The 13,655-nt window shown below is 39.6% G+C and overlaps 1 protein-coding gene across 5 annotated transcripts in view; it reads right to left on the bottom strand.

Moving 5' to 3' along the window:
• The window catches only part of GFRA1 (GDNF family receptor alpha 1), a 227,457-nt gene that overhangs the window by 69,375 nt on the left and 144,427 nt on the right, over nt 1-13,655 (bottom strand). For all 5 annotated transcript variants that reach the window (XM_053583942.1, XM_053583944.1, XM_053583940.1 and 2 more), the window contains one exon: nt 1,598-1,934. In XM_053583942.1, the coding sequence (XP_053439917.1) occupies nt 1,598-1,934 (337 nt within the window). The remainder of the gene's footprint in view (nt 1-1,597; nt 1,935-13,655) is intronic.

Below are 13,655 nucleotides of genomic sequence, written 5' to 3' on the forward strand. Positions count from 1 at the left end.
CACAACTGACTGGCTTCCTCAGGTCACCGCATGAGGTTCTACTCTCCCTCAGGACCCTGCAAGGATCCCCCAGTCTGCCCCTTGCCCACAGCTAAGAGGGTCACATGTAGCAGTTTTGACAGTGAGGAAGAGTCCTCGGAGTTGCACAGTTGGGATGCGTGCCTCTTCCCCAGATGCAAACTCTGTTCATGTGATGCTTGGTCATCTGGGGCCTTCCTCATACAGCAGGTCACCCACTTCCAAATTTGAGAAAGACAGTGGAGGGACATTATTCCCAAAAATCAGAAAATCCTCCCCATGGGAGCATTACACAGATAATGAGGACTTTCATCTCTGTTCAGTCACTTTTAGAGCTGGTTTAAGGAAAGAATGGGACCCCAATCTAGTAGAATAAAGCGCAAGTAGACCAGAAACTCAGCTAACCAGAATTTTCAACACCATGGACATTTCCAGGCTGCTCTGAGCCCCTTAAAAATGGGAAATCCATAAACAATAATAATAATAATAATAAGCCCTGGGAGTCACCTTCTGAGCTGCTCGTCCACCTGTGCAGGATTTTGTTAAAGACACCACTGACTGACTGACTTTGGCTCCTGGCTGCCCCTGGAGATAAAGTGCAGGTGTTGCCCAATAGGACACCCGGTCTGAGTCCCCAGGATGGCATCCAGCTTACTCTGCTAATGGAGGCCCCAGCGGAGCTTCATGCAAAGACTCAAGACTCTGCTCCACCAAATCTATTTGTTTCAATCAACAACTGAATTCAGCCCTAAGTTCTAGAAGGACACACATCAGACTGTTTGTTAACAGAGGCAGCGTGAGGCATGCGGGCGAGCGGGAGCAGTGTGAAGGGCAACTTCCTCTCTTAATTCTTTATTGCTTTTTTTTTTCCTTGCATAGATAATGTCTTCATGGAATCATTCAAAAATTAAAATAAATTCACCAATGGGCAAAACCAGAAAGAAGGTGAATGTTTTCAACAATGCAGTCCAGGCTCAGCAGGGTCTGTGATAGGGGCTGAGATCTGGGAAGAGAGCTGAGTAGGAAGACACCCCCTCTTCATGCCACAGACTGGCCCAGAACAGACCCAGACATTCTCAACGCTCTCCTCACCAGGGCTGGACACTGCTCATCCCCTGCACTGGTATTTTCCAGTTTTTGGCCCCTGAAGGTCAAGAGCCTCCTTATCTCCAGCCAACTTAAGCCTCTTGACTTAACCCCCTGGCAACTTCTGGCAGCCCCTCTGGACTGAGGGAATGAGGGTGGGCACCTGCCTCAGGTTACCTCACCCCAGGTGACCCTCTCACCTGAGAGGTGCCGGGGGAAGGCAGTAGTGTTTCACTTCATTCCAATACCCGCCCCTCAAAGCCTTACCCCAGTTTTATAGACAAGACCCTTCCCCAGGGTGACAGCCTAAGCAGTTCTGAAGAGCTGTGTGTCAGATGCAGAGGTCAGATTTTTCCCAATCCATCCAAATGATCTAGCTTCCCCTCCCTCCTTTCCCCTGGCAGAAGAAATACAGAAATCTGGAGTTTGGCAGCGGCAGCAGCCACCGAGGCTCTCCCTGCCACCTCATTAATCACCAGGCTGCGGCGCTTACCTGCAGATGTAATTCGTCTTGCAGGAGTCCTGCAAATTCAAACAATTGGGCTTCTCCTTCTCCTCATAGGAGCACACGGGAACAATGGTCTGCCGCCGCCGCTCCGTGCAGGCAATATCCCGACAGGAGCAGAAGAGCATCCCGTAGCTGTGCTTGGCCGGGACCTTGTCGAAGAACTGCCGAAGGGCCTTGTGGCACTTGCGACGATTGCAGACATCGCTGGACGTGCTGGCGGTGCATGGGGTGATGTACGCCGACCTGTACTTCTTACAGGTGTCGTCGAGGTTGCAGGCCTTGGCCGCGTCCAGGCAGTTGTTCCCCTTGGGAATGTGCTCCACTGCAAAAGGAGAGAAGGACAGGCACAGTCACAGTGCTCAGCTCCGGGCCTGCTCACAGCCACTCAGTTGTCACTGAGATCTTGCCATTGACCTGGCAGTGTGCGAGCTCTAGAACTTAATGAGTTTTGAAGCTAATAACTTAATGACTTCATGACAAGGAGAAAGCATTAGGAGTGCAAATGCTGGGAGTCCACCACAGCGTGCGGGCCCCCTAGCATCCCCTCAGATGTCTAATTAGGAGGTACTGCGTGAGGCGGAAGGAGTGCAGCCACCTGCTGACTGCAGGCAAACAACGCAACAGGAGAGGAAGTTTCCAGCCCCTGGTTGGTAAACTGAAATTAGGATAAAAGAAAAAAAGCAACAAATTATACACTCGTTCATGATACAGTATATAAAATGATATGCTGAATGCAAGTATAATTGCCATACAGTCCTACAGGAATATAATTATGTAATAAATGCATATAGTGCATGCTAATTACTATATTACAGAGTAATTACATGGTTATTTGAGCCCAGAAGACAAAATATTATGCCAGCCTCTCTAAACAGGAAGAGGCAACTACCATGAAGCTGTATTTAAGTTTTAGCTCACAGGCCACTGAGAAGGAACCAGAATAAATCACACAAAAATCTGCAAACCTCAATTACCACTTAACTTACCACCATGTGTAACATGTGGGCTCTACAAGTATTGAGGTTTCAGATTAGAAAAATTCACCTAGTATTTTGGATTAAATTTCCATGAGTTTATAAACCCTGAGCTTCAGGAAAGGCATATCAACTGCCTTCTGCCCAAGGCCTCTGCACTCTGACGTTGGAGAAACCAGCTCTAACCTTACCCTCACTGGTAGCCACTGTGCTGTCCAAAGCAAGAGCACAGTGGAAGTGGAGTTCACTGGGCGCTGGACAGGCATGCCAGGGCCAGCCAAGTCCAATACCCAAAGTTAAGTAATGAATGAACAAGGCGGGGTTAAGCCTAGTCCCCATTACACAGGTGTTTCTGCAGGGAAAAGAAAGTGCTGGAAAAACTTCCCACAACCGATTTATAAGGTGGCCTGTGGAATGTTGATAATTAGATCCAACAATGACCCTCTGGACAAGGCAGGGAGGTGGCAGACAAGCATCACACAGCCGTGGAATTAGACAGACGCCCCAGCAAGTTCCTCCTCAGGTCTCAGCTGCTCCACAGCTACTGTGTCTCCCTTTCATTCTGTTTGTGCACCCCGGCAGGTGGGAGCCAGGAGGGTGTGTAGGGAACAACAGAGGGCTGGAGGAATGACCAGACAGAGGGGGTATGGCTGGGTGGGGCGGGAACGGAAGATAGGGCGCTGCATTTCCTGTGTGTCTAAAGAGCAGCGGGAGTATTATTCCAAAGAAAATCCTGTCATCCCTGACAACATGGAAGAACCTTCAGGACATCACACGAAGTGACGTAAGCCAGTCACAGAAGGACAAGCTCTGCAAGATCCCCTCAGCAGGGGAATCGAAAATAGTCAGACACGCAGAAGCAGAGAGTAGAATGATGGCTGTCAGGGGTTAGGGGAGAGGAAAATGAGAAGTGGCTACTTAAAGGGAATGAAGTTTCAGGAACGCAAGATGAGTAAAGTTTGCTCTACAACACTCTGCCTCTTGTTGTCAATACTGTATTGCACATTTCAAGGTTTGTTAAGAGGGAAGATCACACGTGAAATAGTGCAATTTAAATTAAATTGCTCGTACTACAATTTAAGAATTCTTTAAATAAATGAAAACAAGGCACACAAAACAAGTCCGACATTACAGGGAAAGAAAAACTCTCCCTGTTCTACTGAAAATGTGCCTTGCTGTAAGAAAACCCAACATGCAAACATACGAAGTCACAACATGATAGCCTGGCACCACGAACCATGTTTTATTGTCCCCTAGGTTCATGTTTCTGCCTGTGGTATCAGAGCCCAACGCACTTACCACAGAAGGCAATGAACAAGACATTCGGCCCTTCTTGGGTGAGCAATGCAAGAAGTTAGCAGCTGCACATCCGTCCCTGCTGTGCTACTAAGCACACCTGGTACTCTTTTTACATCATGGGCTTCCCAAGCCCGCTTCTCTCTGGCTCTTCTGTTACCACACGCAGGCTCCTCAGGACTCAAGGAGTGAAATATTCACTACGTGCCCTGACACGGCCACCAGGGGCTCCAGGCCTTGGTGACACTTCTAGTCTCCTCCTCTTTTGAGATTTCTAATATTGCACTGCTGGGTCTAAAGGCAGTGATTTATATTCCTGAAGGTCTCTAGCTTTCTAGATCCCTACTATGCATTTTTTGATGATTATCTAAAATAAATGAATGCAACCATATTCCAAATCATTTGGATTAGGCTCTTAAGGATGGATACTGGTACACAATTTCACTATCTGCATTTACATTTGTGTTGGTGTCAAATGGTCTTTTATTACCTCTAGCTAAAAGGAAAAGAAAAGATGTACAGAAGTGGTTTAATACATGATGTGGCCAGTGATATGTGCACAAACAGATCATGTAAGTTCAAATGGAGAAAAATGGCTGAAAAATTAAATCATCATGTAACACAGGCCTGCCAAACTCAAAAGACTCCACACTACAACTTATATTCAGATTTTAAGCACCAATTTAGTTTCAACAAAACAATATCATCCCTTACACTAATTAATGTCATTAGCCTGCATTTCATTACTTACAGTGCTTTGTTTATACTTAATTTGTGTGTTGCTTTTATAGTTGTGTAAAAGCAAAGAATAAATGCTTATAGTTTTATGTATAATTTCAAATAAGATTATAATAAAAATAATAAAAGTCAACACATGACACCCAGGAAATTTCTTTTTCTCTGAAAGTAGTCCATAAGCTTACCCACAAGCTTTAAAAAATTAGTCTAGTATACACCTTGTGTGCTACAACAATGTTAGCTTAATAAAAAAATATAATAAATAAATAAAAATAAAACTTGTTAAAACTATATAAGCTATTAATGTTTGTATTGTTATGAAAAACAAACACAACATTTTAAGGAAAAAACAGAAAAATATACAGTACTGTACCATGAAATATGATTGTGGGAACAGGGTGAACCATCTTACATCTAAAACAATCGCTCAAAGTTTTTCATTTAGCCGTGGGCATGAGTTGGCCTCACTTTCTGCTCATTCCATTTTCATAGACAGAAAACCCTTGCCAGAAAACCATCTCCTTACCATTATTTCAAAGGCTGTGACAAACTCCAGAATGGATGATCTGGAATATTCAGAAGAGCAAAAACTATCAATCCATTTCTAGCTCACAGGTCAACATGTGACTTCTTTTTTTGTTCCTGACTCTCATCCATGCAAAACACTTTCATGGCCCTGCCCAATGTAACATATGTAGCAATAGGTTAAAAGAATAAAGAACATTCTTGGTTTATCCCAGGAATGCAAGGTTGGTTTAATATTTTAAAATGAATGTAATTCAACACATTGAGAGTATATAGGAGGAAAACTATAAGATTATTTCAATAGACAAAGAAAAAACATTCAACAAATTTCAACACGCGTTCATAATACAAACTAATAACTACTCATCTATTCAAACCACAAGCAATTCAATTGCAACTATTCAAACTAATAACAATTTCAACATCCATTCATGATAGCAAACTAATAACAGAAAAGAATCTCCTTAATCTGATAAATAAGAACTATGAAAATCCTACAGCTAAAATAATATTTCATGGTAGAATATTGACTATTTCTCCATAAGATAAAGAATAAAACATGCCCATTTGTACCACTTATAGTCCATTGTACTGGAGGTCCTAGCCATAGCAATAAAGCAGTGGAAAGAAATAAAAGAAAAAAAGACAATTTCTATTTGCAGATGACTTGGAAAATCCTAAAGAACTCACAGAACAACTACTATAACTAATAATTGAATTTTAGTAAAGTCAAAGCACAAAAAGTCAATATAAGAGAATCTTTAAAAACTTGTACTTTAAAAAATTATTTTGTATTGATACATAATGTTTGCACATATTTATAGGGTACGTGTGATATTCTGATGCATGCATAGAATGTGTCATGATCAAATAAGAGTATTAAAATTCTTCATGTTTATGAATTTTGTTTTTAATTGGCAAGTAATAATTATATATGTTTGTGGGATAAAATGTGATGCTGTAACGAATGTTAGACATTACGGAATGGTTAAATCAAGCTAATTAACATATCTATCACTTTCACACATAAGCTGCCAAAGATTAGAAAATGAAATTTTAAGATAAAGTTCTACTTCCAAGAGTACCAAAAGATTAAAAAAATAAATGAAAGGTACTAAGAATTCATTTAATAAGACATGTGAGACATCTACACGAAAAACTAAAAAACACAGCTGATCAAATTAAAGAAGAACTGACAAGTGGGAACATATACCAGGGTCCTGGATCAAAAGACTCAATATTGTTGCGATTGTTAAGACTTGGTATTATTAAAACTTAATTAATATCTTGTATATAGTTTTAACAACATTAAAATTAACCAACATTATTATAACAAGCTATACACCAGGACCATTTTTTTTTCCCTTTTTTTTTTTTATTGTTGGGGATTCATTGAGGGTACAAAAAGCCAGGTTACACTGATTGCAATTGTTAGGTAAAGTCCCTCTTACAATCATATCTTGCCCCCATAAAGTGTGACACACACCAAGGCCCCACCCCCCTCCCTCCGTCCCTCTTTCTGCTTCCCCCCCCATAACCTTAATTGTCATTAATTGTCCTCATAACAAAATTGAGTACATAGGATTCATGCTTCTCCATTCTTGTGATGCTTTACTAAGAATAATGTCTTCCACTTCCATCCAGGTTAATATGAAGGATGTAAAGTCTCCATTTTTTTTAATGGCTGAATAGTATTCCATGGTATACATATATCACAGCTTTTTAAACCATTCCTGGGTTGGTGGGCATTTAGGCTGTTTCCACATTTTGGCTATTGTAAATTGAGCTGCAATAAACAGTCTAGTACAAGTCTCCTTATGATAAAAGGATTTTTTTCCTTCTGGGTAGATGCCCAGTAATGGGATTGCAGGATCAAATGGGAGGTCTAGCTTGAGTGCTTTGAGGTTTCTCCATACTTCCTTCCAGAAAGGTTGTACTAGTTTGCAGTCCCACCAGCAGTGTAAAAGTGTTCCCTTCTCTCCACATCCACGCCAGCATCTGCAGTTTTGAGATTTTGTGATGTGGGCCATTCTCACTGGGGTTAGATGATACCTCAGGGTTGTTTTGATTTGCATTTCTCTAATATATAGAGATGATGAACATTTTGTCATGTGTTCGTTAGCCATTCGTCTGTCATCTTTAGAGAAAGTTCTATTCATATCTCTTGCCCATTGATATATGGGATTGTTGGCTTTTTTCATGTGGATTAATTTGAGTTCTCTATAGATCCTAGTTATCAAGCTTTTGTCTGACTGAAAATATACAAATATCCTTTCCCATTGTGTAGGTTGTCTCTTTGCTTTGGTTATTGTCTCCTTAGCTGTACAGAAGCATTTCAGTTTAATGAAGTTCCATTTGTTTATTTTTGTTGTTGTTGCAATTGCCATGGCAGTCTTCTTCATGAAGTCTTTCCCCAGGCCAGTATCTTCCAGTGTTTTTCCTATGCTTTCTTTGAGGATTTTTATTGTTTCATGCCTTAAATTTAAGTCCTTTATCCATCTTGAATCAATTTTTGTGAGTGGGGAAAGGTATGGGTCCAGTTTCAGTCTTTTACATGTAGACATCCAGTTCTCCCAAAACCATTTGTTGAATAGGGAGTTTTTCCCCAAGGTATGTTCTTGTTTGGTTTATCGAAGATTAGGTGGTTGTAAGATGTTAGTTTCATTTCTTGGTTTTCAATTCGATTCCAAGTGTCTATGTCTCTGTTTTTGTGCCAGTACCATGCTGTCTTGACCACTATGGCTTTGTAGTACAGACTAAAATCTGCTATGCTGATGCCCCCAGCTTTATTTTTATTACTAAGAACTGCCTTAGCTATACGGGGTTTTTTCTGGTTCCATACAAAACACAGAATCATTTTTTCCAAATCTTGAAAGTACGATGTTGGTATTTTGATAGGAATGGCATTGAATAGGTAGATTGCTTTGGGAAGTATAGACATTTTAACAATGTTGATTCTTTCCGTCCATGAGCATGGTATGTTCTTCCATTTGTTAATATCCTCTGCTATTTCCTTTCTGAGGATTTCATAGTTTTCTTTATAGAGGTCCTTCACCTCCTTCATTAGGTATATTCCTAGGTATTTCATTTTCTTTGAAACTATGGTGAAGGGAGTTGTCTCCTTAATTAGCTTCTCATCTTGACTGTTATTGGTGTATACAAAGGCTACTGACTTGTGGACATTGATTTTATATCCTGAAACATTACTGTATTTTTCAATGACTTCTAGGAGTCTTGTGGTTGAGTCTTTGGGGTTCTCTAAGTATAAGATCATGTCATCAGCAAAGAGGGAGAGTTTGACCTCCTCTGCTCCCATTTGGATTCCCTTTATTTCCTTGTCTTGCCTAATTGTATTGGCTAGAACTTCCAGCACTATGTTGAATAGTAAAGGTGATAGAGGACAACCTTTTCTGGTTCCAGTTCTAAGAGGAAAAGCTTTCAGTTTTACTCCATTCAGTAAAATATTGGCTGTGGGTTTGTCATAGATAGCTTCAATCAGTTTTAGAAATGTGCCACCTATGCCTATACTCTTCAGTGTTCCAATTAGAAAAGGATGCTGGATTTTATCAAATGCTTTTTCTGCATCTATTGAGAGGATCATGTGATCTTTATTTTTGCCTCTGTTAATATGGTGGATAACATTTATGGACTTGCATATGTTAAACCAGCCTTGCATCCCTGGGATGAAGCCTACTTGATCATGATGAATGACTTTTTTGATGATAAGCTGTAATCTATTGGCTAGGATTCTGTTGAGAATATTTGCATCTATATTCATGAGTGAGATTGGTCTGACATTCTCCTTTTTGTTTGGGTCTTTTCCTGGTTTTGGTATCAGGTTGATGTTTGCTTCATAGAATGTGTTGGGGAAGATTCCTTCTTCCTCAATTTTTTGGAATAATTTCTGCAGTACAGGAATAAGCTCTTCCTTGAAGGTTTGATAGAATTCTGGAGTGAAGCCATCTGGACCAAGGCATTTTTTGGTTGGAAGATTTTTTATTGTTTCTTTGATCTCAGTGCTTGAAATTGGTCTGTTCAGGAGCTCTATTTCTTCCTGGCTGAGTCTAGGGAGAGGGTGTGATTCCAAATATTGATCCATTTCCTTCACATTGTCAAATTTCTGGGCATAGAGTTTCTGGTAGTATTCAGAGATGATCTCTTGTATCTCTGTGGGATCAGTTGTTATTTCCCCTTTATCATTTCTGACTGAGGTTACTAGAGATTTTACCTTTCTATTCCTCGTTAGTCTGGCCAATGGTTTATCTATTTTATTTATTTTTTCAAAAAACCAACTTCTTGTTTCATTAATTTTCTGAATGATTCTTTTGTTTTCAATTTCATTGATCTCTGATTTGATTTTGGATATTTCTTTTCTTCTACTGAGTTTAGGCTTAGATTGTTCTTCTTTTTCCAATTCCATAAGATCTCTTGTGAGATTGTTGATGCGCTCTCTTTCTGTTTTTCGAATGTAGGCATCTAAAGCGATGAATTTTCCTCTCAAAACTGCTTTTGCAGTATCCCACAGGTTTTGGTAGCTTGTGTCTTCATTGTTGTTATGCTCAAGGAAGTTAATGATTTCCTGTTTTATTTCTTCCTGCACCCATCTGTTATTCAACAGAAGATTGTTTAATTTCCATGCCTTTGGGTGGGGTCAAACATTTTTGTTAGAGTTGAGTTCCACCTTTAGTGCCTTATGGTCTGAAAAGATACAAGGTAAAATTTCAATGCTTTTGATTTGTTGATATTTGTTTTGTGTCCCAGGATATGATCAATTTTGGAGAATGTTCCATGGGGTGATGAGAAGAATGTATATTCTTTATCTTAGAGGTGGAGTGTTTTATATGCGTCTATCAAGCACAGTTGTTCTAGGGTCTCATTTAAATCTCTTATATCTTTGTTTAATTTCTGTTTAGAGGATCTGTCCAGCTCTGTAAGAGGAGTGTTAAAGTCCCCTGTTATGATGGTATTATCAGATATCATATTGCTCAGACTGAGTAAGGTCTGCTTCAAGAATCTGGGAGCATTTAAATTGGGTGCATAAATATTGAGAATTGAAACGTCTTCTTGTTGTAGTTTTCCCTTGACCAATAAAAAGTGACCATCTTTGTCTTTTTTGACTTTAGTTGCTTTAAATCCACATGTATCTGAAAATAAGATTGCAACTCCTCTTTTCTTCTGAATTCCATTTGCCTGAAAAATTGTCTTCCAACCCTTGACTTGGAGCTTTAATTTGTCTTTTGAAGCCAGGTGTGTTTCTTGGAGACAGAAAATGGATGGCTTGTGTTTTTTAATCCAGTCAACCAATCTATGTCTCTTCAGTGGGGAATTCAAGCCATTAACATTTATTGAGATAATTGATAAGTGTGGTAGTATTCTATTCGTCTTATTTGGTGAGAGTCCATTGCTTAGTTTTTTTTTCTTTTTTTTTTTAATTGTTGGGGATTCATTGAGGGTACAATAAGCCAGTTACACTGATTGCAATTGTTAGGTAAAGTCCCTCTTGCAATCATGTCTTGCCCCCATAAAGTGTGACACACATTAAGGCCCCACCCCCCTCCCTCCATCCCTCTTTCTGCACCCCCCCATAACCTTAATTCTCATTAATTGTCCTCATATCAAGATTGAGTACATAGGATTCATGCTTCTCCATTCTTGTGATGCTTTACTAAGAATAATGTCTTCCACTTCCATCCAGGTTAATACGAAGGATGTAAAGTCTCCATTTTTTTTAATGGCTGAATAGTATTCCATGGTATACATATACCACAGCTTGTTAATCCATTCCTGGGTTGGTGGGCATTTAGGCTGTTTCCACATTTTGGCGATTGTAAATTGAGCTGCAGTAAACAGTCTAGTACAAGTGTCCTTATGATAAAAGGATTTTTTTCCTTCTGGGTAGATGCCCAGTAATGGGATTGCAGGATCGAATGGGAGGTCTAGGTTGAGTGCTTTGAGGTTTCTCCATACTTCCTTCCAGAAAGGTTGTACTAGTTTGCAGTCCCACCAGCAGTGTAAAAGTGTTCCCTTCTCTCCACATCCACGCCAGCATCTGCAGTTTTGAGATTTTGTGATGTGGGCCATTCTCTCTGGGGTTAGATGGTATCTCAGGGATGTTTTGATTTGCATTTCTCTAATATATAGAGATGATGAACATTTTTTCATGTGTTTGTTAGCCATTCGTCTGTCGTCTTTAGAGAAAGTTCTATTCATGTCTCTTGCCCATTGATATAAGGGATTGTTGGCTTTTTTCATGTGGATTAATTTGAGTTCTCTATAGATCCTGGTTATCAAGCTTTTGTCTGATTGAAAATATGCAAATATCCTTTCCCATTGTGTGGGTTGTCTCTTTGCTTTGGTTATCGTCACCTTAGCTGTACAGAAGCTTTTCAGTTTAATGAAGTCCCATTTGTTTATTTTTGTTGTTGTTGCAATTGCCATGGCAGTCTTCTTCATGAAGTCTTCCCCCAGGCCAATATCTTCCAGTGTTTTTCCTATGCTTTCTTTGAGGATTTTTATTGTTTCGTGCCTTAAATTTAAGTCCTTTATCCATCTTGAATCAATTTTTGTGAGTGGGGAAAGGTGTGGGTCCAGTTTCAGTCTTTTACACGCAGACATCCAGTTCTCCCAACACCATTTATTGAATAGGGAGTCTTTCCCCCAAGGTAAGTTCTTGTTTGGTTTATCGAAGATTAGGTGGTTGTAAGATGTTAGTTTCATTTCTTGGTTTTCAATTCGATTCCAAGTGTCTATGTCTCTGTTTTTGTGCCAGTACCATGCTGTCTTGAGCACTATGGCTTTGCAGTACAGACTAAAATCTGGTATGCTGATGCCCCCAGCTTTATTTTTGTTACTAAGAACTGCCTTAGCTATACGGGGTTTTTTCCGGTTCCATACAAAACGCAGAATCATTTTTTCCAAATCTTGAAAGTACGATGTAGGTACTTTGATAGGAATGGCATTGAATAGGTAGATTGCTTTGGGAAGTATAGACATTTTAACAATGTTGATTCTTCCAAGCCATGAGCATGGTATGTTCTTCCATTTGTTAATATCCTCTGCTATTTCCTTTCTGAGGAGTTCATAGTTTTCTTTATAGAGGTCCTTCACCTCCTTCGTTAGGTATATTCCTAGGTATTTCATTTTCTTTGAAACTATGGTGAAGGGAGTTGTGTCCTTAATTAGCTTGTCCTCTTGACTGTTATTGGTGTATACAAAGGCTACTGACTTGTGGACATTGATTTTATATCCTGAAACATTACTGTATTTTTTGATGACTTCTAGGAGTCTTGTGGTTGAGTCTTTGGGGTTCTCTAAGTATAAGATCATGTCGTCAGCAAAGAGGGAGAGTTTGACCTCCTCTGCTCCCATTTGGATTCCCTTTATTTCCTTGTCTTGCCTAATTGTATTGGCTAGAACTTCCAGCACTATGTTGAATAGTAAAGGTGACAGAGGACAACCTTGTCTGGTTCCAGTTCTAAGAGGAAAAGCTTTCAGTTTTACTCCATTCAGTAAAATATTGGCTGTGGGTTTGTCATAGATAGCTTCAATCAGTTTTAGAAATGTGCCACCTATGCCTATACTCTTCAGTGTTCTAATTAGAAAAGGATGCTGGATTTTATCAAATGCTTTTTCTGCATCTATTGAGAGGATCATGTGATCTTTATTTTTGCCTCTGTTAATATGGTGGATAACGTTTATGGACTTGCGTATGTTGAACCAGCCTTGCATCCCTGGGATGAAGCCTGCTTGATCATGATGAATGACTTTTTTGATGATAAGCTGTAATCTATTGGCTAGGATTTTGTTGAGAATTTTTCCATCTATATTCATGAGTGAGATTGGTCTGAAATTCTCCTTTTTGTTTGGGTCTTTTCCTGGTTTTGGTATCAGGTTGATGTTTGCTTCATAGAATGTGTTGGGGAAGATTCCTTCTTCCTCAATTTTTTGGAATAATTTCTGCAGTACAGGAATAAGCTCTTCCTTGAAGGTTTGATAGAATTCTGGAGTGAAGCCATCTGGACCAAGGCATTTTTTAGTTGGAAGCTTTTTTATTGTTTCTTTGATCTCAGTGCTTGAAATTGGTCTGTTCAGGAGGTCTATTTCTTCCTGGCCAAGTCTAGGGAGAGGGTGTGATTCCAAATATTGATCCATTTCCTTCACATTGTGAAATTTCTGGGCATACAGTTTCTGGTAGTATTCAGAGATGATCTCTTGTATCTCTGTGGGATCAGTTGTTATTTCCCCTTTATCATTTCTGATTGAGGTTACTAGAGATTTTACTTTTCTATTTCTAGTTAGTCTGGCCAATGGTTTATCTATTTTATTTATTTTTTCAAAAAACCAACTCCTTGTTTCATTAATTTTCTGAATGATTCTTTTGTTTTCAATTTCATTGATCTCTGATTTGATTTTGGAGATTTCTTTTCTTCTACTGAGTTTAGGCTTAGATTGTTCTTCTTTTTCCAATTCCATAAGGTCTCTTGTGAGATTGTTGATGTGCTCTCTGTCTG

Source organism: Nycticebus coucang, chromosome 3 (genome assembly GCF_027406575.1).
Source record: "Nycticebus coucang isolate mNycCou1 chromosome 3, mNycCou1.pri, whole genome shotgun sequence".
In the NCBI taxonomy this organism is placed as follows: domain Eukaryota; kingdom Metazoa; phylum Chordata; class Mammalia; order Primates; family Lorisidae; genus Nycticebus; species Nycticebus coucang.